Source organism: Engraulis encrasicolus, chromosome 17 (genome assembly GCF_034702125.1).
Source record: "Engraulis encrasicolus isolate BLACKSEA-1 chromosome 17, IST_EnEncr_1.0, whole genome shotgun sequence".
In the NCBI taxonomy this organism is placed as follows: Eukaryota; Metazoa; Chordata; class Actinopteri; order Clupeiformes; family Engraulidae; genus Engraulis; species Engraulis encrasicolus.
Genome location: NC_085873.1, coordinates 22162761 through 22186901, shown reverse-complemented (window position 1 = coordinate 22186901; position 24141 = coordinate 22162761). Strand labels below are relative to the sequence as shown.

General features: G+C 45.3%; 1 protein-coding gene across 1 annotated transcript in view; it reads right to left on the bottom strand.

Moving 5' to 3' along the window:
• Positions 1-6119: 6119 nt before the first annotated feature.
• cog7 (component of oligomeric golgi complex 7) overlaps positions 6120-24141 on the bottom strand; it is a 30586-nt gene continuing 12564 nt past the window's right edge. Inside the window, exons 9-18 of the mRNA XM_063221223.1 lie at positions 22915-23042; positions 22468-22622; positions 21876-21992; positions 20768-20833; positions 14171-14354; positions 11140-11280; positions 9347-9430; positions 8600-8714; positions 7484-7627; positions 6120-7166 (exon numbers count right to left, since the gene is read on the bottom strand). Of these exons, the coding sequence (XP_063077293.1) occupies positions 7003-7166; positions 7484-7627; positions 8600-8714; positions 9347-9430; positions 11140-11280; positions 14171-14354; positions 20768-20833; positions 21876-21992; positions 22468-22622; positions 22915-23042 (1298 nt within the window). The 3' untranslated portion in view covers positions 6120-7002. The remainder of the gene's footprint in view (positions 7167-7483; positions 7628-8599; positions 8715-9346; positions 9431-11139; positions 11281-14170; positions 14355-20767; positions 20834-21875; positions 21993-22467; positions 22623-22914; positions 23043-24141) is intronic.

Below are 24141 nucleotides of genomic sequence, written 5' to 3'. Positions count from 1 at the left end.
ACTGAACTATGTTTTATTAGTTGATGAAGAAAAAAAAATCATGAAAAAGCCCACCAAAATTCCTTTGGCTAGTTCTACTGCCCCATCGCACTTCTTCAGTCAATGCTGTCTCCACCTGTGTGCACTACCTATAGCGGGGCTCCGCCCCTCCTTTAGACTTCCTGTAGGATGGTCCAATCAGTGTGTCCCGCTGCCAGTGGCGCATATCACAGTCAATTCTGTGGTGTCAACTCAACACTTGGGAGATCAGGGGTGTGTTTCTCGAAAGTTTAGTTGTTAGTCGGTTAGAAACTTGGGTAGTTGTCAATGGGAAATTGCATTGCAAGCAACAATGTAGCTAACATAGTTGGCAACTATGGTTTTGAGAAATGCACCCCAGAATTTTACTTTCATAAACAGTTTTGAATCGTCTTTTAACTAAATCAACTTAGGAGATGATTCACTTCACCATTGGATAGTTCTAAAATTCAAAGTTCATAGTTCAAAAGTTATATATTGTTGAATCTGTAAGTGTTGAATTAACACTACACACTGCACTGTGCAGATGTGCCCGACCCAGCCTGGACCCGGCCCGGCTCTCCCTGTTTCTGTGTCCGATAAGAGTCATCGTCACCTCCTGCCCTGATGCTCTGTGGACCCGGCAGCAACTGCACAAATGTCTTTGGAGCCATGAAGGGGGTGCTGATGCTCAAACACTACACACGGTAAAATTTGCAGTGATAGTTACACACTTAGAGAGTTAAACCAACGGACACTCAAAGTGTAGCATTGGATTCTTTAAGTGTTAAATCAACCCTGCAACATTTACCTTGTGAAGCCTTCCGTGACACTGATGTTATTAGCACATGTAGTAGACCAAGAGTGCTCCGCCAGAGTGCTCACACACTACACTACCATTCCTGTTATTTGTTTATTTCTCCCCCCTTGTTGTTTTTGGTCATGTGTGTCACACTATTGGTCATTGCACGTTGGTTTTGTCATCTTGTTTACTTTGTCCATACTTCCTTCGTTTTCAAGCTTTTGCTTTCATTGGCAATAATTCGTAACACGTCGAGAGATGATTGTAGCAGGCAGAAAAATAAAGAAAATGCCTACCCTTTTTTTTCTGTCACCTAGATGCAGTATTATGGGTTGTGATTCTTGTGTGGTGAAAAAAGCCAGCGACTCTCAGACCTATGGAGCTAAGGGGCTGGTCAAACCTACTGTATGTTAATCTCAGGTGGCGGGTAGCTGTGTTGTTGTCAGACGAGTCAGGGTGCCCTATCTACTGTATTGTGGCCTGCCTATTTGTGTCCCACACGTGTGACGGTCGGACGTGACGTCCTGTGGTCCTCAAGTCAACGTTCTGCAGGGTTTTGAGATGAGTGCTAAACAGGCAGCGGTTCTCAGGGCCGGATTAACACACAGGCTATAAATATGGCTGCAGCCTAGGCCCCCCCCAACTGCCAGGGGGCCCCTGATTGGCCAACAGTGGAAAAATTGCAGAATTGTGACAAGATGCAATATTGAAAAATACCATATCTGTTGTGTTCAGTACAGTTGGTAGGCGTGTTATCTTTAATTCCTAGCTCGTAATCATGACACTGTCAATGTAAATTTGTCGGGTAATTTGACTTCCAGGGGGTGCCTACAACAACTTGTAGCTTAGGGGCCCCAGGCCATCTTAATCCGGCCCTGGCGGTGCTGTGGTGCCTGGTCGATGGCGTGATTTAGCCATGCCGAGTTGGTTGGATGACAAGATGTGTAGTTTTGTTCTGTGTGCTGTTCCTGTATTCAGTGTAGTCCGGGGATCATCACTGTGCATAACAACGGAATAGAACAAAGTCTTCCCTCAGATTCTATAGCCCAGTGCTCTGCAGAGCATGATGGACACTGCGTCATGCATAGGTCTTGACAAGTGACTGTCCACAAAAGCCTTCAGGCCCGGTATCGATCACTCCTACGGTTGGTTTGATGACCCGTTACAAAGTTAAAGTCCACAAGGAAGGATCCCGAGCAGACAACACACGGTAGCCTTTATGTTTGTCAAAGCTGGTGGTGATATTTTTCTTGAAAAAGAAAAAAATGTAGCAACCAATTGGTTCTGCTGACATTGCTTATGTAGTCTTGCTATTGCTCGCCTCACTAGACTTTGTGGTAGAGGAACTAGCCTTCCATGCAAAAATCAACTGCCCTCGTCTTCCACTGTAGCACAATTGCAGGTACCCCAAACCCCTCCACACCCACACACACAGAGGCACCCCCAACCCCTCCACACAGGTGACCCCTCCACACAGGCACACCCCCAACCCCTCCACACAGGTGACCCCTCCACACAGGCACCCCCAACCCCTCAGCACAGGCGACCCCTCCACACAGGCACCCCCTCAACACAGGCGACCCCTCCACACAGTGCTGACAAGAGAAGAAGAGAGAAACTTGTAGCTTGTAGCACTGTAGCACAATTTAACACCCCCCCTCCCCACAAACACATACACACACACAGTGCTGACAAGAGAAGAAGAGAGAAACTTGTCTGCTTTAGTTTTAGAAGCTGTGCAGAGACACTTGTCACATTATACAGGGACCAGTAGTAAGGAGGATATGAGTTGGTTTCAACGGTAGCATTATATCACCGGTGCTGTTTGTCTGTTAGAAAGGATGGTGAATTACTTTCTGTGTCTCAGATGGTACACTTAAGCACTTCGAACACTATGGCCCTTTCTCAATGCCCAGTGTTCTAGCCTGGCTAGGACGTGAAAAGCCCAGTGATTGGATACTCTTGGGTGAACTATCCAATCACCAGGCATTTCACGTCCTAGCAAGGCTAGAACACTTAGCATTGAGATTAGGCCTATGTTTCAGTGTGTAATTAATACACCATACACACTGAAACATGAACTCTAAAGTGCACAAGTGCACCATTTGAGATCCAGTCGCTGTCTTGGCACGAGTCTCAGAAGAAGAGGAGGAGATGTACGTTACGTTACGTTACCTTGTGTCCTGGGTCTGCTACTCAGCAGGATGGTTGTTGATTCCGGAACCTTTTTTTTTGTACAGGCCAGTAACAATTCATTCTTTTTTCCATGACACATCTCATCTCATTCAAGTACAACTGACTGAACACCATCTTTCATCTTTTGATTTTTTAATTGAGTTAAAAACTTAAATTTGAGTTAAATTACCTCATCAAGACATTACCTCATCATTTTTGCACAAATTCCATTTGATTGTTTGATCACCAAGATGTTCTTGAGGGTTTCTTTGACCAACCTCATCCTTCACTTTGATACATGCATATACATGCGTATATACAGTACAATATATGAGTATTATATACATGAAAATGATGTCTTGCTGGACATTACGCCCCGCATCCAGGGTCATGGAATTGAAGTATTATAAATATTTCAAGGAAGACATTCCACACAAAGAAGGCATGGGGAGAAATAAGGCTGTTCCTGACTGTGAATAGTGTTGTTGAGTGCTTTGTTCCATGGGTTGCCAAAAATCCACTGGAATTAGGGTTGCCAACCGTCCCTTGAAATACGGAATCGTTCCGCATTTAGAAACAAAAAGTATGGCAGGCTCTGTACTGAGCTGAAACGGGACACAATTTGGTTAAAATTCAGGAAATTGCATCTAATCTGAGAAGCCCCAGAAGCTCAGTGCGAATGAGGTGTCCCTTATTTTCTCCCCAGACAGTTGGCAACCCTAACTGGAATGCACACACCTCACTGCTGGTTTTAATGGGAATGTTTATGTGCCCACCCCACCCCCTCTCAGCACATAGTCCTCTCTCTGGCGTAGACACCATTTAGGTTTTTGTAAATGGGAATGGTCTGTAAGTCTGTGCTTTATTTTCACATTTTCGTGATATTTATGTGCCTGCTGTTCTTATTGTTCTGAGAAAAAAACAAGCCTTGTTTGTTTTGTTTTGTTTTCTTTATGTTCATGTTGTTTAGGATTTTTTTTCAGTTATGTACTTGAATTGAGATATGCAATCTGTACCACTCTGACCACTGCCACAAACACAGCAAGACTTTATGATTCCATGTACAGACCTGGGTGGATAATTGTGATGCTAATATTTATAAATATATATATATATATATCTATAGAAATATATACATTATATGATTATTATAATTATGGATGACCATTTTAAAAACCCCTGTGCCCTTATGATAATGTCCACTGCCCTCTGCACCTGCTGTGTGCCTGTATGTGTGCGTGCGTGTGTATGTTAGAGTACGTCCGCATGCATGTGCAAGTGCTTAGTTAAGAACAGACACACAGAGGCATGGAACACTCCTAAACCCATCTGACCAATCATGTCGTCGTATACAGCGAGAGGAGAGGCATAGATAGGACAGGAAGAGGGGGGTAGGGGGGGTTGGGGGGGTGATGAGGGGGGAGGGGGTGATGTTCATTTCTAATCAGATGCGATGCGAGTAACAATGAGGAAGAATGCAAGACAGGTAGGCTACACCCCGCAGACTCCGTGCACCTTACAGGAGAAGGATACAAAATAAAAAAGCCCCTTGCTACAACCCCCAGCTGTCTACAACAAATAACTGACTGCTGTGGCACAATAAGAATAATCAATATCTCATTACACACAGTCAGTGAAGAATGTCTGCCATTGTACAGAACCCCAGGGGCGGAGCAATTAGGAGGGGCGAGCAGGGCATTTGCCCCTGGGCCCTGGGCCCTCCCGTATTGATAGTAGGGGGGGCCTATTGTGACCTTGGCAGGCTGTATGGGGGGGGCCCTATCAGTGTTTTGTTTGCCCTGGGGCCCGGTGTGCAATTCTTCCGCCACTGTAGAACCCCTCCACCCCCCCGATCAGACAATCCTCACAGTAGCAGTACGGTCAGTCACACGACAGCACAGAGAGCTGTGGAGGTGGAGGAAAGGTCACCTACATACGTAGCAGGGGTGGCAGGGGGTCACGGGGGTCACAGGAGGGGATGCCGCAGTATTCGTTTATTTAGGGTACAAATGTCGTTAAAGACACAAAAACCATGAATCACCGCAAAAAACGTGTGCTTTTCAGTGGTTGTTTGTTTCATCATCGTTTTTTTGTTTTGGATTTAGAAAAATGGAAAATGTTTCAGAAAAGAAAGGAGAGGATAGGAGGGGAGGAAAAAAAACATATCTAGTTTAAAAGACGTGTCACCTTTAGAAAAAAAAATGAGACTTAAAAACAGCGGTTTGGTATCGGGAGTATGATCTGAACTGGAGGTTGTGGGAGGATGGGAGATGGTAGGAAGAGGAGGGTTATGGTTGGGGGTGGGGTTGGGAGGGAAGGGGAGAGGGGTGTGTGTGTGTGTGGGGGGGAGGGGTGCCACCCAGCAGCAGCAAGACAGTATTCATGACTTGCATCACTCAATGCTTTCTAAAAGACATGGGGACAACTTACTGAGAAAATACAACAAATCATGAAGAATATGTTCAAAATGGTTTCAATGTAAAATGTTTTTAAGAACTAATAAAAAAATGAATAAATTTATGTCATATTTTTAAAACACGACTGTACAGTTGTTATTTCCTGTTTCCTGTTGATGAACAGCATGTCGATGACAGGAACCTGTTACATGTCTAAAGACAGGAAGAGAGAATGCTGGAGTGACTGCTCTTAAACATGTTTTAATGGGTTACTGTTCTCATGAGCTCTTAAGGTTAGAGTGCTAGCTTGTGAGAATAATGGATGTTTCACAGCTGATCGTAGCCTAATGGGTGTATAGGCTCCAATGTGACCAGTCAGTTACTTCAGCATCTCTCAGATCTAGCAAGGCCAATAAAGTGGGACAAGAGTGCTCCAAGTGGTGAAACAAGGTAAGTGTTTGTAAATTCAGAACTTGTTTTTTTTGTGGCATTCAACAACTGAAATAACCGTGAACATGGCCAAACGTCATATTTTTTTTGAAAAATGTATACATTTGCAGGTGTACTGTTTTTATATCTGATGCCGTCATATATGTAGAAAATGTAATTGATAAGAATCTGTACCATCCAGGGTCTTCCTCTCCCTTTAAATCATGACCTTGATAATAATACTGTATATCAATCCCTTTTATACACACCCGTTCCACATTAACTCTGTTATTTACATAGTGGAAAGATAAATGCACCAATCAAGTATACACAGGGGAAACAAATTTATTTTTCTTTTTTTAAAACATATACAGTAAGCATAAGAAGAAGGTTTAAATCCCTTTTCCCCCACAGAATGTGTCAGAGTTCTCGAGTGCATTCATAACAATAATGATAATAATAATAAAAAGGTTTTGACAAAGTAACTTGAAGGTTCATCTAATTAGACATGATTATCACTGGCTGGAGAGCCCCCGCAGGTGTGTGAGAGACAGAAGCCTGGGCAGCTCTTGGAGAGCTCCTGTAGTGTAGTGTAGTGTAGTGTGGTGCTCACCAGGTGGGACCACAGGGACATGCCTTGGAATGACAGGGCCAGAGAGAGAGAGAGGGAGAATAGAGAGAGAGAGAGAGATAGGAAAAGAGAGAAATAGAGAGAGAGAGAGAGAGAGAGAGAGAGAGAGAGAGAGAGAGAGAGAGAGAGAGAGAGAGAAATATATATATATATAGAGAGAGAGACATAGGAATAGAGAGAGAGAGACAGAGAGGGAGAGAGGGAGAGAGGAATAGAGAGAGAGAGACAGAGAGAGAGAGAGAGAGAGAGAGAGAGAGAGAGAGAGAGAGAAAGAAGGACATCTCTCTGGTCTCTGAGTGTGTGCCAGTAGCCCTAAGCAGGGCCACTGACAGCCTTGGCCAAAGCCCAGGACAAAATTCATCTGAAAATCACCCCCCCACCCTTCTGAAATATATACAATGTACATGAGACAGTCTATTCTGGGACCCCCTTCTCTCTGGGCCAGAGACAACTGACCTCTTTGTCCCCCCCTGTTGGCAGGCTTGGCACCAACACCTCCGTATCTATCCCTCTGTTTACTCACTTCCTCTCCTCTCTCCCTCTCTCTTTCCTTCTCTCCTTCTCTCTCACTATCACTCGATTCCCCTCATGGCGGCGACGGTGGCGGTGAGGCGGCGGGGGAGGGGCTTGGCCGTCTGGCGGAACTCTTCGGGCTTGGCGCGCAGAAGGCTCACGATGTTCTGGAGGCTTCTGGACGTCTGCAGGCCGAGCGCGTCCATCACGTTACTCAGATAATCTGTTGAAGAATTTTTTTAAAAACCAAGATGAGCACAAAACAGATTTCAACAAAAATAAAGGAAGACTTACAGCAGGGAAGTGTGGAAATGTTTAGCCAGGTAGCACTGCGAAGCATTTGCATCAGAGCGAACCAGATAAAGAACTAAGCGAACATGTTGTTTGCGCCAAAAAAAATAAAAGTTAACAGTTTATATGCAAGTGTGGAGTGTCATGATTATTGACTTTTACTAATGCTTAGCATGTTATAGTGATGGGTGACTACTGTATGGTCAAGATGTATCACTGATCATTGGGTGACAGTTTGGACTACTGTACCAATATCAGTGGCCAGCTGTTTGGTGGCGTGGGGAGTGAGCTCCGGAATCTGCAGGATGACATCACAATAGGTCTGCATGGTTGCCCGGGCGATGGAGCCTAGCCAGTAGTCAGCTGTGTTCTCCAGCTCGGGGACATCGTCACCTATGGCACACACAAACACAAACACAACAGTGGACGAGACAATAAGGCTGGGCAGCTACTAAGGGGCTGAAAAAACAATTATGGGTAACACTTTATATTAATGTCTGCTTATACAGCAGTAATACTTAGTAAATAATGAACAAATGATGAAAACCAGCTAGAAGAACCACAAGATGTCACTTTTTACCCAAAATGCATTGAGAGACAAATGCAACGGCAGCAAACAGAAAGCAACCTTGCTTCCAATGACAACGCCATGCCAATGTCATGTTTCATGAGGCCAAAATGGCTTAACCCACTGATGCCTAACGCACCTGCAAAAAACACCTGCTGAATGCCTAAGCCCTTGTTGGGAAAGTTGCTCTCAGCCTATAAAAACCTAAATATCTTAGGCTTTAAAATGCAACTTATTTCATGTTTTTATGTGCATCAGAGACTAAGACCCTCATCTTGCATTGAAATGAGCTCATTCAGCCGTGTTGGCAGGCTTATGATGAGGTCAAGGGGCCGTTGGGAGGCTTATAATGAGGTCAAGGGGGCGTTTATTCAAAAAAGGTTGAAAACCACTGCCCTATAAGGCAGCCGGAAGTCCCACATACCTCACCAAACCACCATCGGCACCTGCCCCCCAAAATGTCTGATGATCCAGGGGCTTAGAACGTTGCCAGCAGGGGGCGATGAGATTACTTTCCCTCCCAATAATGTTTGCATTCCAATATGCACACTCCCTGCTTGTGGCCTCGCCGTGTCTCCTGGCCCCCACAACAACTACTTTTGAGGGCCTGTTTTTCATTCACCATCCCAATTGCAAATGAGAAAATGACATTAGAATTGTGCTTTTGCAAGATATTGAATTAATTTTCTGTCGTCAGTGACATCATCATGAGGTCACAAGCAGGCAAGTGAGCAAGGGAGGATGGAAGTCCGCATATTGGAATCCACCCAATTTGTGTGTGTGTGCAGCAACGTTACCCTGCTCCGGGGGATAAGGGAGTTTCCCGGTGTGCAGAGCCAGCTCCAGCGCTGGGTCCTCTTGGGTCACAAACGGCTCAAGGTGCAGTGGCAGAGACATGAGGTACTGGCCAATCTACACACACACACACACACACACACGCACACGCACACGCACACGCACACGCACACGCACACACACACACACACACACACACACACACACACACACACACACACACACACACACACAGACATGAGGTACTGGCCAATCTACAAGATAAACACGCGCGCATGCACGGTACTAGCCAAACTACAAGATAAACACGCACACAAACACACATTAATAAGTGTCTCATACATACACACACATCCTTAATTGGTGAGAACCTCCATGGAGGTGTATGTGCGAGAGTGTTTGTGCACCCTTGAAGGAGGTGTGTGTGTGTGTGTGTGTGTGTGCGTGCGTGCGTGCATGCGCCTGTGTGTGTGTGTGTGTGTGTGTGTGTGTGTGTGTGTGTGTGTGTGTGGCTGTGTGTGCATGCGTGTGCGTACGTCTGTGTGTGTGTGTGTGTGTGTGCCCATCCGTGCATGCACATGTGTGTGTGTGTGTGTGTGTTTGGGTGTGTGCGCGTGCTCGTACATGTGCCTGCATGTGTGTGTGGGTGTACACGTGTCCATGTGTGTGGGTGTGCGCGTGTCCATGTGTGTGTGTGTGCGCGCGTGTGGGTGCGCGCGTCCGTGTGTGTGTGTGTGTGTGTATCTTACATTGGTGATGTATTCCTGTGGAGACAGGCTAAACGTGGGCAGGTCCTCAGATAGAGATTCACCCAAAGTGCTGGTACCTCTCCCCTGCAACACATATAACACACACATGAGCGAACACGCATAGAGGTCACACACACACAGAGGATGATGAATGAAGAATAATCTCCCAAAAATTGCTATGGCTAGGCTGACAGCAGGGAAATGAAATTGTTTTCTCTATGGAGGCGGGGCGTCTGTGAAACGCGAGGCCACAAGCACAGACCGAGGAGGGGAGTCCGCATATTGGAATCCACCCTAGTGACTTCACCTCATAGGAGACCACTGTATGGTAAGTGGCTCATTTCTGTAGCCACCCCCTAGAGGATGAGGGGAGGTATAGCAACGTCAGGATATTCAGTTTGGCCTTCATTTTCTGCCCTGAAACATTGCCACTTGGGTTTGATCAGACCTGTCAAAACCAACCAAGCAAACTAGGAAATTGCCTAAGGGCCCCCAGTTTAAGAGGGGCACCTTGATAATGACTGGTGATGAATTCAACAGCATCGATCACTTTGTGAGCAGCATCTCCCTAAATTCTATGACTGCAAAGTACAAATACATTGAAAGGACCCTGGGTTTGACACCTGCCTGATCCAATAGATGTGAAGCAGCCAGACCTCTGCATGTGACAGATGTGTGTAGAACAGTGATTCTCAAACTGTTGGCTGGGGCCCACTGGTGGACGCTGAAGGTATTCCAAGTGGGCCTTGAAATCACTCAGTCACAGTCTAAAAATCAAAATAATATTTGTGTGTGTGTTGCTGTTGACTATTTACTTGTGTTTTATTGTTGGGGCAGAGGTGGGCCCCAAACGCTTGTGAAAATTTCAAGTGTGCCCCAAGTTGGAAAGGGTTGGGAACCCCCTGGTGTAGAGAATTCATCCAGACACGCATGAACTAAACGGGCATGCAGTTCGACTCAAGGAAATTATTTTCAGTCTCATCACAATCGCTTTGCATCACAATTGATTTGAATGGTCATTATTATGATTTGCTTCTGGTGAGTTTCATTGGCATGGTCTCTTTATTGTCAGGGCCAGATTAAGGTGGCCTGGGTCCCTTAGGCTACTGGTTGATGTGGGCCCCCCTAGAAGACAAATTCCACCACAAATTTACATAGACAGTGTCGTAATTACGAGCTAGGAATTTAGGATATACGCAACATGCTAGATTACATTTTTTAACATTGCATCTTGTCGCAATTCTGAAATTTTTCACTTTTGGCCAATCAGGGGCCCCCTGGCAGGTGGGGGCCCATAGGCTGCAGCCATATCTAGCCTGTGCATTAATCATGCATGCACTTCGACTCAAGACAATTGTTTTCGGCCTCATCACAATCGCTTTACTTCGCAATTGATTTGATTAGTCATTATTTTGATTTACTTCTGGTAAGTTTCATTGATATGTTCTCTTTATTGTAACCCGTGGTTAAACTGCAACAGATGTCTGATTAATGATGCCCCATTAGTGTGTCTATTGAGTGGTATTCATAAGCCCCAACACTCCCAGCTGGTTTGGAATTTGGCCAGAAATTGATCCTGCCCAATACAAGGCAGGCAACACTGGGCATACTTTGCCATACAGACGTATGCGCACATACTGACAGAAACAGTGACACACACAAACACTCACAGAAACACACACGGACACACATACAAACACATACAAAACACACACACATACAAGCGCACACACACACGCGTCGCGCGCACGCACACACACATTCACACACGCACGTCCACAGTAGTGTCTGACCTCTGGTTTGTTGGCAATGCTGAGCTGTTGTTTGATCTGCATGAAGACGGAGTCGAAGGCCAGCTGATTGGCCTGCTGGTTGAGGCGCGTGAGGGACGCTCTGGTCTCAGACAGCAGGCTGGAGTTACCCGTGCCTTTCTCCTGAACACGCACACGCACACGCACACAATAAATCAGATCTAATCAATGTCCATTGCATTTATAGATCAGTTGTCATACAGGATCGCTAAGTCACAGAGGAGAATGTCACTACAGCATAAACAGAAATGATGACAACAATGAATGACACACAAACACATGGAAATTCGAAACATACGAATATAAATAAAAAAGATAAATTAAAATGGTAAATGTGTAGCTTGATATTAGCTGGATATTCTTTATGTCTAAAGTGGTGTTTAACAACAACAACAGTCCAACATTTAAAACTGTACAAAGAGATACAGTGCCTTCAAAAAGTCTACACACCCCTCTTCAAATGTCAGGTTTTTGTGATGTAAAAAAATGACAGAAAGATGAATAAATTCACAGCTTTTTCAACCTTCAATCTAAACTGTTAACCTGTACAATGCAATTGAGAAACAAGCATAAAGCTTTAAATGGAAACAATAGAAAATAAAAAACTTCAATTAACATGGTTGCATAAATATACACACCCTTAAATTAATACTTAGTTGCAGCACCTTTGGCTTGTCTGGGCCATTCTAAAACCTCAATATTATTCTAGTGAAGCCATGCTTTTGTAGACTTAGGTGTGTGCTTAGAGAAATTGTCGTTCTGAAAGATTAGTTCCTCTGCATCTTTACCTTTCTACCAGGGGGGCGAAGGTTTTGTGCCACTACCACGGCCCCTGTGGAAATGTGAATAATTCCCTCCTCCCTAATGAAGGCCCCAGTTACAGCTGAAGAAAAACAGCACAAAAGAACAATGCCGCCACCACCATACTTCACGTTAGGTATGGTGCTATTGCGGTGATGTTTTGTGCCAAAAATACCTTTTGGAATTATGTCCAAAATGTTCAACCTCAGTTTCACCTGACCATAACACATCTTCCCACATGCATTTGGGAGATTACAGAAGTATTTTTGAAAAATTTACCTCACCAAGATTGAACTTTTTGGTCATAATTCAAAAGGGTATGTTTGGCGCAAAACATCACCGCAATAACACCATACCTAACATGAAGTATGTTGGTGGCAGCATTGTTCTTTTGTGCTATTTTTCTTCAGCTGTAACTGGGGCCTTCATTAGGGAGGAGGGAATTCTGAAAAATTTCACAGGGGCCGTGGTAGTGGCACAAAACCTTCGCCCCCCTGGTAGAAAGGTGAAGATGCAGAGGAACTAATCTTTCAGAACGACAATTTCTCCAAGCACACGCCTAGGTCTACAAAAGCATGGCTTCACTAGAATAAGATTGAGGTTTTGGAATAGCCCAGACAAGCCCAAAGGTACTGCAACTAAGTATTAATTTAAGGGTGTGTATAGTTATGCAACCATGTTAACTGAGGTTTTTTATTTTCTATTGTTTCCCTTTAAAGCTTTATGCTTGTTTCTCAATTGCATTGTACAGGTTAATAGTTTAGATTGAAGGTGGAAAAAGCTGTGAATTTATTTGTCTTTCTGTCATTTTTTACATCACAAAAACCTGACATTTGAGGAGGGGTGTGTAGACTTTTTGAAGGCACTGTACATACGACATTGCAGTCCTAATTGTATTCAAGTATAGGTGGTTATTTTATATATAATCATATATAATCATATCTCTGGTGGCCACGAGAAACATTTGGGTTTTTTTTTACTCTCACATGTCATTTTAAGGGCTCCGTATCATCTTGTTACTTGCTTCGCACATTTTTGCGCAAGGGGAAACCAGATAAGCTAGTCAAGGAGATCCAGGGTGGATAAAATATATCGTTTCCGACAGCCTACCTCAACCATAACGCGTGCGCACGCATGCACGCACGCACGCACGCACGCACGCGCACGCGCACACACACACGCGCGCACACACACACACACACACACACACACGCACACGCACACGCACACGCACACACACACACGCACACACACACAACCCTTGCCCAAACTTTTAGGTACAAAGCAGAATTTTTTTTTTTATCATATATGAAGTACTATAAAAAGCGTAATGCCACGGCCACGTATAAATTGTAAGTACTCTTACAGATGTAATGTGATCAAAACACTCATGGTATGATATTAAAACAGACAGTTGAAACCCTGTAATATCATACCACTAGTGTAATTACATTTAAGAGTACTTCTATGTACTTCTACTTGAGAGAGTAGAGCGTCTCGTGCAGGCTGTTGTAGCCGGGCATGTTGCGATACTACTGATGCCATGTCAAAGCTGTCAACGTATAGTATGAATGAGTGTGTTGGCTACCTTGAGGGAGTAGAGCAGGGGTGGGAAACCTATGTCTCGAGGGCGTTTTATCCGGCCCCCGATATAATTGTAATATTATGCAGCTTCACATGAAATATGACAAATTTTGTAATGGAATCTTAAAATGACATTTACAATATGATTAGTTATATTCAGGGGATCTAGATATGGTGGGGTCTGTTTTAAAGGTGTCTGCCTTTCAATATAGGTCTAAAGTGCAGGGGTAAATCCTGGTCTGTGTTCATAGTATGGCCCTTGGAGGCCTTGTACAGCCCTCGGAGGAATTTGAAGTGGCCCCTCGAATGAAAAGGGTTCCCCATCCCTGGAGTAGAGCGTCTCCGGCAGGGTCTTGCAGTCATCCATGTTGCAATGCAGGTTACTCTTGTAACCTTGAGGGAGGAGAGGGTCTCCAGCAGGTTGCTATGGTTACCTGGCGGGAGTAGAGCGTCTCCAGCGGGTTGTTGTAGTGAGCCATGTCGTAATACAGGTTGCTATGGTTACCTTGAGAGAGTAGAGCGTCTCCAGCAGGTTGCTATGGTTACCTTGAGGGAGTAGAGCGTCTCTGGCAGGTTGCTATGGTTACCTTGCGGGAGTAAAGGGTCTCCGGCGGGTTGCTATGGTTACCTTGAGGGAGTAGAGTGTCTCCAGCAGGGTGTTGTAGTCGGCCATGTTGCGCTGCTGCAGGTAGTTGTACTCCTGCCAGGGGTTCTTGAGGCCCCGCCTCTCGGCCCCGCCCTCCTGCTGCAGACCAGTCAGGCTGCGCGGGCTGTAGCCCTCCCACAGGAAGCGGCCCGCCTGACCCAGGATCCTGACCAATCACAGAAGAGGACAACAGAGATGGCCGGATTACAATCGACTTTCAAATCTCTTCGAGAGTTGGTCTGACATGGGAACATGGGAACATGACATGGGAGCATGGGAACACCCGCCTCCCTTAGTTTTCTAGTGGTTGTTTGCTTCCCGGCAAAGTGGGAGGAGTCCCCGATTTTTCGAGAGAAACGATATTTGCATTGCTCTTGGCCTCACTAGAAGCAACGCTGAAGGTGTTGAGTCACTAGGAGGGCACAGCCTGGCTACAGCAGAGGTCATCAAAACAACCAGTTTATTTCATTACATTGCACTACATTAGCTGACACTTTTATCCAAAGCGACTTAGCGTTATTTTAAGTACAGGGTATTGATTACAGTCTCTGGAGCAGTGTGGGGTTAGGGGTCTTTCTCAAGGACCCCTCAGCCATAGAGTGAGATATTGGGAGTGGAAGGGTGGGATTCTAAGTGTAGTGGAAAGTGCGCACATCCAGCAAAAAAGCATCAGCAGGTGCCAAATCAAAAAACTGTCACATGTAGGAGCGGGAAAGGATCTGCACACTGCTTCCAAAAGACTTAATTTATTAGGAGCAACGTTTCGATCATAGATCTTCTTCAGGCATCTTGAACTCGAAACGTTGCTCCTAATAAATTAAGTCTTTTGGAAGCAGTGTGCAGATCCTTTCCCGCTCCTACAGGGTGGGATTCTAACCCGCAACCCTGCAACACAACCAATCAACGTAGTACCGCACTAACGGCCTATATTCCGTGTAGGCAAGATGTACAACAAACATCAGCAATTTATTACATTACATTACAACAGGGCGACCAAAGAGGGAAAACCAGTTGGCGTTATACTGCCCTACAAAGGCAAGGTGCAGTAACTACATATTTTGTCAAAATATGATCCATCACAACAATCTTGTGGCAAAGCCGTAAGGTCCAAATGTGTCCTGTTTTAGAGACATTGCTATGTCTGGGGTGAATTTCTCAAAACCAAAGTTGCTTACTACATAAGCTACTTTGTTGTTTTCAGTGCATTTTCCCATTGGCAACTACCGAAGTTGCTAACAGGCTAACAACTTCTCTTTTGAGAAACTCACCCCTGATTTGCAGTAACTACAATATCCAACCTAATACCCAAGCTTTGAAGGCATTTTCTCAGTTTCAATGCTGGCATAGTTACTGTACTTTGCCGTAGTAGGGCAGCACATTCTAACCTGGTTCCTACCAGACCTCTGTGTGTGTGTGTGTGTGTGTGTAGCTCTGGAGCCCCCAGGTGGTGCTCAACACACACGGAGGTCTGGGAGGAGCATGTAGGAGGATTCCATTTCTCCCCTCAAAAAATAAGTGGAGCATTTATTGCTTCAATATTAATGGCAGTTCGCAAGGAGGAGTCACAGGAAATATTATAGACTATATTGACGCTTAAGAGATCATCAGAAAACGTTTTTGAAGGAATTTGTTGATATTGAAGCAATAAATTGGATTATTATTATTAGATGACAAAATAGATTATTTTTTGACTGGAGAAATGGATTCCTGCTACATGCTCCCAAACCTAGTAGTGGAACTCACGAAGCTGCGTGGAACTACAGGTCGGGCAAGAGCCAGGCAAAGTGTATTCAGGGTGCCCTCCACATCCGCCTACATCAGCATACAGTATCAGCTGACGTGCTCCACAATTTCCCCCTCAAGGCGACGGGGCAGCAGGCCTCATTACCATGTTGATGTGAACGGGATTTCTGAATGACCGCCCGCCCCAACATTCCACCACCATTCCACCGCGTGAATAATTGAGATGGGGAAGTGAGAATGAATGACACGGAATTTCCACGTCCAGTTAGCTGACAGCTTTTCTTTTTTCTATTTTTTTTTTGGCTCGAGGGGTAATTTATTTCATAGGCGGCGTCTTTTCAATCATTGACCCTGTTCCGTCAAGTCATCTAGTTTAACCCCTATTAACCCACCATCAGTCAAGTGGAGCCCCCAAGACAGATAGCTAGAGACGCTGAGGGGAGAAGAGGAGGTGAGGGGAGATGAGGGGAGGTCAGGTGACTTCAGATAGACGCTGAGGGGAGGGGTAGTGAGGAGAGGAGAGGGGAGGAGAGGTCAGGTGACTTCAGATAGATAGACACTGAGCGGAGGGGAGGTGAGGGGAGGGGAGGTGAGGGGAGGTCAGGTGACTTCAGATAGATAGACGCTGAGCGGAGGGGAGGTGAGGGGAGGTGAGGAGAGGTCAGGTGACTTCAGATAGATAGACGCTGAGCGGAGGGGAGGTGAGGGGAGGGGAGGTGAGGGGAGGTCAGGTAATTGCACTGGCGGACTTCATAGTACACTTACCAAGGCCACACTAAAGGGCCATATCAATAGTCCACAATGAAGTGCTGTGTGGGCAGGTATGACGGGTACGATAAACGCCTTATGGAAATTTGGAAATTACATGCAATAACTACTGCATGGGTATGGGAAAAGATAAATAAATTGGGAATTTCGCTTTACTGACTAGACAAATAATATACACGTCATGGAGGTATGGGAATCTCTCTGATAAGACAAACAGAATGTAAATGTAAATGTATTCCCTTCAACTAATAATTCTATTCAATCAAAATGTTTTATTTGTACGCAAGTTCATTCTTTGGTATCCAATTTATGATTTTGTGTGTAGCCAATAAAGTGAACATTGTGAACACGCTGCACATCATATCGTGTCTTGGGTGGTCTAAGGACGCATAGGGAGGTACATGGTGACCTGGAACGCTCTGACACGTCATAAATCTCAAGGTCAAATAACTGGGCCAGTGCAAGAAGACTATCTGAGAGGACTGGGATGACACCAGTGTTTTTTTTGCCAGTGAAGAATGTGAAGTCTGAAAAAAACAATTTGCTCAGTTTATAATGAAATAGGGCATCTTTTCATTTAAAGGTGCACTGCGTAGGATGGTGGCCAGAGTAGGTATTGCAACTACGCTGCTCATTGAGACTGTGCTGTCTACTGCCAAATTTGATCTTTTCATGAATATTTACAAAATAATAAATTAATATAGACTAGTTTCACCAAAGTAAGTAAGTTTTGTAGCTAAAACTGTATTTCTGGAAATGCATGTATGAAAAGAGCAATTTTCCCAGTCATAATGAATACTTAGAATTTGATGGTAAGTATGATTGGTGGTGGTAAGTATCCATGAAAAAGGTAACATTGGTGAATGAGCAGCATGAATTCCGGAAATAAACCACTGAAAGTATTACCAAGTGCACCTTTAAAAGGGACGATAAATACGTCTCAGACATTGCAGTATCTGCATCTAGGATGGTCAAAATCACCCCTAGACCAGTTCTGTAGAAGCGCTCCTATATATTAAGAAAAAAAGATAGAAAGAAAGAAAGCCCACTTAGGAAACTCCAACTAACCTTGTCATTGTTACACAGCACTCCACAGTCCACAGTGCTCACTGCTCAGCACGAAATTGCATTCATGGCTCACCCATGCAAGGGGTGTAGTGCGGTGGAACCGTACCATGCTCAGGGCACCTCAGTCATGGAGGAGGATGGGGAAGAGCACTTGTTAATTACTCCCCCCCACCAACCTGGAGGGTCGGGAGTTGAACCGACAAGCTTTGGGCTACAAGTCTGATGCCCTAACCACTTACCCATGACTGCACTAAAGTGTGGTACACATTGGATAAAAATTAAATACTGTACTGATGATGGTAGTGCATTCAAGTGAAAGCTTTAAGGAGATGAGCAGAGGCGAGCCGCCATGACGCGGCATAAAGGATGTGGGTGTCAATGAGGCGCAAGGGTGACAACTGCTCTTCCATCTGCAACCAAAATGACAGGAGGGACCCTGTGGCACAATGGGCAGACATTTATAACCGCCTGCGCTCAGGGAGGAAGAAGAGGTCATAGTAGACAGTGCCTTTCTCCAGGGCTGGATCCAGATGGGCTGGGGCCCCTACGTTACAGGTTGATGGAGGCGCCCACTGAAGGCAAATTTTGTGGCACGATTACATAGCCAGTGTCATAATTCCAAACTAGGAATTAACCCTGTTGAATCAATGATACCTTGAGAGGCCTTTCAGAGGCTTTGAGGCAGTTTGCAACACCTTCACATTGTAAAGTATTTCAACTAACTATCAACATCTATGCAAAAGTTGCACGTATGGTTGTATAAGAAACTATTTGCAGACATTTTTTTCAATACTGCATCTTGTCACAATTCTACAACCACCCCCCCACCCCCCCCCCCCCCACACACACACACACACACACACACACACACACACACACACACACACACACACACACACACACACACACACACACACACACACACACACACACACACACACACACACACACACACACACACACACACACACACACACACACACACACACACACACACACACACACACATCTAGCCTGTGCATTAATCTGGCCCAGCCTTTCTCCATGCGACGTGTGCATGCAAGCCCATTTGAGGTCAAGTACCTTAGCGTGCTGTGCCGTATAACCCCCTTAATATCTTTTTTTAATACCAATGGCCCCTCTGGGGACAATAATGATTACTTTGCCTTTTCTACAACGAATTATTGAGCAGTGTCTTTAAGCGAGCCCAACCTCCCAACTCTCAAACTACTCACCCATCTCATTCAGTAGAAATTAAAGTTTTAAAAAAGAAATAGAAAACAGCTTTATTTGTCATTTGCCTATAATTAACTAATTTAATTCACATCTTCATTCAATTGTACATTATGTCTAGGGTTCGTGTTAATTTAGTGTTATTTTAAGCACATTGAATGTCGACTGAATGGTGAGCATGAAGATGCTATTTAAAATACTTTTTGATTGATATGACTGAGCGAATGACTCCTAACCTACTGGCAGTGCCTAAAATGGGCATGTGCTAGAAATGTTTTAGAAAGTAGGTCTGCACACCGCATAAAAAAATAAACGTTAATAGCAACATTTCAATCACCCTGGATCTTCATCAGGCATGATTTTTGGAGCTTATTCCGCAGTGTGTAGACCTACCTTCTTAAACTGTCTGGCACTTTTTGTCTGGCACAGGCAACAAGTGATTTTAGATGTGCGTAACCCACCCAAAACAACACATGCTAGAAATGGCCGCAGAAGGCAGAGGGTGAGAGGTGGCACTCTGGGGCGGCATGTGAAACCACAGTACCTTCAACGTGGGACACTTTTGGCATCAATGGTTTGGCCAGGGCCACCGCTAGACATATGTACAGTATGCAGAGTGCTTAGGGTACCAACCGGTGCTTGGGGCACCAACCACTTTGCCCCCAAAATTGGGGCCTCTTAAAATGAGATTGATAAAAAAAAACCTTTTGAATTACATTAGAAAACATCTTATATTTTAGTTAGTAGTTTAGTTATTATTATTCAATTATGAGGGGGGCCTCCAGACCAGTTACGCCTAGGGCCTCCAAAACCTTAGCAGCGGCCCTGGGCAGGGATGGACTGGGGAAGAAATAGGGCCCGGGCACTTTGGGCTTAAAGGGGGCCCTAAAAATTAACGGCGCAGAACTGACACACCGGTGGCCTCGCACCCTCGTGGGACCCTATTTTCAGAAATGTATCTTTATGTATATTTCTGAAAATAGTGGCCCACGAGGGTGCGGACCCCACTGGGAAATGTCTGCCATGCCAGATGGCCAGTCCAGCCGTGGCCCTGGGTATGGCTGTGCATGGAGGAGTTAAAAGAACACACTTTACCACATACAAAACAACATTGGGGCATGGCGTGAAAAGACCTGAAGATGCCTCCAAATAGTAACTCAGTTCGAGTTCAAGGTCTAGAATTATCGGCATGTGAAATCTGACGTATATTTCAGGCATATTGGCTTACTGGTTTTTGTTTGTGAGTCCATGTGTGTGTGTATTTTCTTCTTTGTTTTATTAGTATATCTGTGTGTGTGTGTGTGTGTATTCTGACTTATTACAAAGTTGCTGCTCGAAGGCTCCACACTGTCTAGGCAGTAGTATGTATGCCTATTTGTGTGTGTGTGTGTGTGTGTGTGTGTGTGTGTGTGTGTGTGTGTGTGTGTAGTCTTACTTATTAGAGAGTTGCTGCTCGAAGGCTCCGCTCTGTCTCAGCAGTAGTTTGTATGTCTCTGTGTGTGTGTGTGTGTGTGTGTGTGTGTGTGTGTGTGTGTGTGTGTGTGTGTGTGTGTGTGTGTGTGTGTGTGTCTGTGTGTGTGTCTGTGTCTGTGTCTGTGTCTGTGTCTGTGTCTGTGTCTGTGTCTGTGTGTGTGTGTGTGTTCTTACTTATTAACGAGTTGCTGCTCGAAGGCTCCGCACGGTCTCAGCAGTTGCATGTATGCCTGTGTGTGTGTGTGTGTGTGTGTGTGTGTGTGTGTGTGTGTGTGTGTGTGTGTGTTTTCTTACTTATTAGAGAGTTGCTGCTCGAAGGCTCCGCACTGTCTCAGCAGTTCTCCACACGTGGCGATTATTCTGCAGAGCAAAAACACATCACACAACAATCACTACACACACCTACATAAGCAGCGGAAATACACATCACAGAACGATCACTACACACACACACACAAGCAGCAGTGTACAGTGGTGTGTGTGTGTGTGTATATGTGTGCGCGTGCGTGTGTGTGTGTGTGTGTGTGTGTGTGTGTGTGTGTGTGTGTGTGTGTGTGTGTGTGTGTGTTGATGTGCGTTGATGTGTGTGCGTGTGTGTGTATGTGGTCTGTGTCTAAGCATGCCCACAACAGACTATTCTGACAAAATTATATACACGTAAATGGCATAGCAAATTTTAAAACGTTTTTTTCTGCGTGCGATTTACTGCTTTTACAAGACATGAGTGAAATACTTCGTCACACACAGATACATATTGTATTTCTACATTTAAAAAAGCTTAACTGTTCCCACACCAAACCCCTCCTTAACTGGAAACTGTCAAATGGTGCAAGACAACAGTCTAATGCTAGTATGTGTGTATAAACCAGCCTGGTATGACCCATAATACGTCTCTTCATTCGTATTCATGGTCTGGAGGTTCTCTGACCTGACGCGATTAGAAGGGCGGGAGGATTGCACTCAGTTCTGGTTTGAAACGTTTGGACAGCTCTCACCCAGTCGTTCGCTTATTGGCCGGCCGCCTGGTGGCCGACTAAACCCTCCAGAGAAAAGACCCTCCAGACCACCAATACGAATGAAGAGAAGTATTATAGACGGGTCATCGGGCTACATAGTATAAACATGGTTCAAAACTGCTACATGTGGCCCTACCGTGGCGCTAACGGTAAGGCACTCGTCTACTACGAGGCCGACCTGAGTTTTAATTCCGGCTCGGGTCCTTTGCTGGCCCTTGACTCTCTCTCTCTCCCAACTTGCTTCCTGTCACTATCTTCACTGTCCTATCTGATAAAAACTAATAGAGGCTTGAAAAGCCTCCAAAAAATACTTTGAAAAAAAAGAAAAAGAAAAAAACACTGCTACTTGTACGGCATCATCCTATGAAGCTATGTTGAACACAGACCTGACAGAGTTCTGGAAGGCCGTCCAGTCCTCCGTGAAGACCTCTGAGGCCGGGGTGTCCTCCAGCCTGTACTTACTCCGGATGGACTGCAGCGTCACCGAGAAATCAGACACATACCTAGAGAGAGAGAGCGAGAGCGAGACAGAAATGTATAAATGCATGTATAAATGTTTGTATACATTTAAACAAAATAATAAGAACAAAAGAGTATATACCGGTAATATAGGCTAAGTAGGAATAGAAGTAGATCAAGAAAAACTAAAATGGAACAAAAAGTGTCTTTACAACAGGGCTAGACATTGGCACCTGCTAACCGACCAAATGCTGGTAGTTGCATCAATTGTTTCTAGCATATTCTAAAGAAAAAAAAGCTGACACCAAAACTCTGGCTAGCAGAAAACTTAAATAGCTCGTGACTCAGGAAACCAAACAAAAAAGGTGCGCCCCTTTAAGCATTTTATTTGGGCCACCACCCTCAAAATTCATCAAGAAACCCTGAGTGAAGCCTGCTACCTGCCACAATTGACTTAGTGACTCAGGAAAACCACTAGTCACAGTGGCTGGTGGTGACGAGCAAACATCACACACTTACTTGCTGAAGAGTGCTCTCAGGGCCCGGATGAGTCCACACACACCCAGGCCGTCGGTGAACTTCACGCAGCGGTCGGCGGCCGCGGCAGCCAGGCCGTACACCTTCTGGACCGAGTGGGTCAGCTCCAGAACACAGTCCAGAACCTCACCTCGCTCCTGAAGATGCAGACGGACGACACAACAGAGGAATAAAGATGAAGGTCATCAGCACACTGATGGACACTTCCCACTTGGGATGCAAACGATGAATCGAATGTGTGTGTGTGTGTGTGTGTGTGTGTGTGTGTTACTGACCACAGTGGTGCAGCGCTCAGCTGGATCAGTAGGTTTGTCTCCTCCAGCTGTGTGTGTGTGTGTGTGTGTGTGTGTGTGTGTGTGTGTGTGTGTGTGTGTGTGTGTGTGTGTGTGTGTGTGTGTGTGTGTGTGTGTGTGTGTGTGTGCTACTGACCAGTGGTACAGCACTAAGCTGTATAAGAAGGTTTGTCTCCTCCAGCTCTCCGTACTGCAGCTGGTACTCCTCATACGGGGCGTAGACGCACGACACCAACTCACCCACCTTCAACAGGTTACACTCCGCTGAAAACACAACACACACACACACACACACACACACACACACACACACACACACACACACACACACACACACACACACACACACACACACACACACACACACACACACACACACACACACACACACACACACACACACACACACACACACACCGCTAAAAACACACACATACCCATCATATACCTTCAATAGGTTACACTCTGCTACAACACACGCACACGTGACGCACGCACGCACGACGCACGCACGTACGCACGCACACACACACGCACACACCTTATACCTTCAACAGGTTACACTCCGCTGAAAACACAACACACACACACACACACATCATATACAGTACTGTAGCGAAGGGGAGTAGAGTTGCCCAGCCGGGACTCGAACCCAGACCTTCTGGGGTAATAAACTGGGGCTCTGACCACTACACCAAAGAGCCAGGCTCGTAGGCATGTTAGTCAGAACACACCCACAACCCTAGTGATGGTCACTCCATCACAAGTACCTTCAATAGGTTACACTCCGCTACAACACAACACACACACACACACACGCACAGGCACACACACACACACACACACACACACACACACACACACACACCTTATACCTTCAACAGGTTACACTCCACTTAAAACAACACCCACATCATATAAGCACGCACAGACACACACACACAACCACACATGCAAACGCAAACGCACACGCGCACACAGACAAGCGCACAGCCACGCGCACACACAAACACACACATGAAAACACAAACACAGATAAGCTATGGTGAAGAAACTTGAACAGGCTGTATTGCATATAACCCCCACCCTCCAATCTCCGAAATCTCCCCAATCCCCGAGTCCATCTGATAAAAGGACACAATCTTAAAAGGAAACAGCAGACATCAGAGATGAAGGCACGTGGTCTATGCACTATGCACACAAACTGACACGACTGTCACGAGTTTGACAACAAGCTTTCTTATGTTAAGGCGTTTAAAGGGACACAACTATCAAACTTCTGGTTTTTAAATTGAGGACTGAATGCCTTCTGACAATGATTCAGTGGCTGAGACTCGCCAGTCCATGTGTATCTGACACAAAC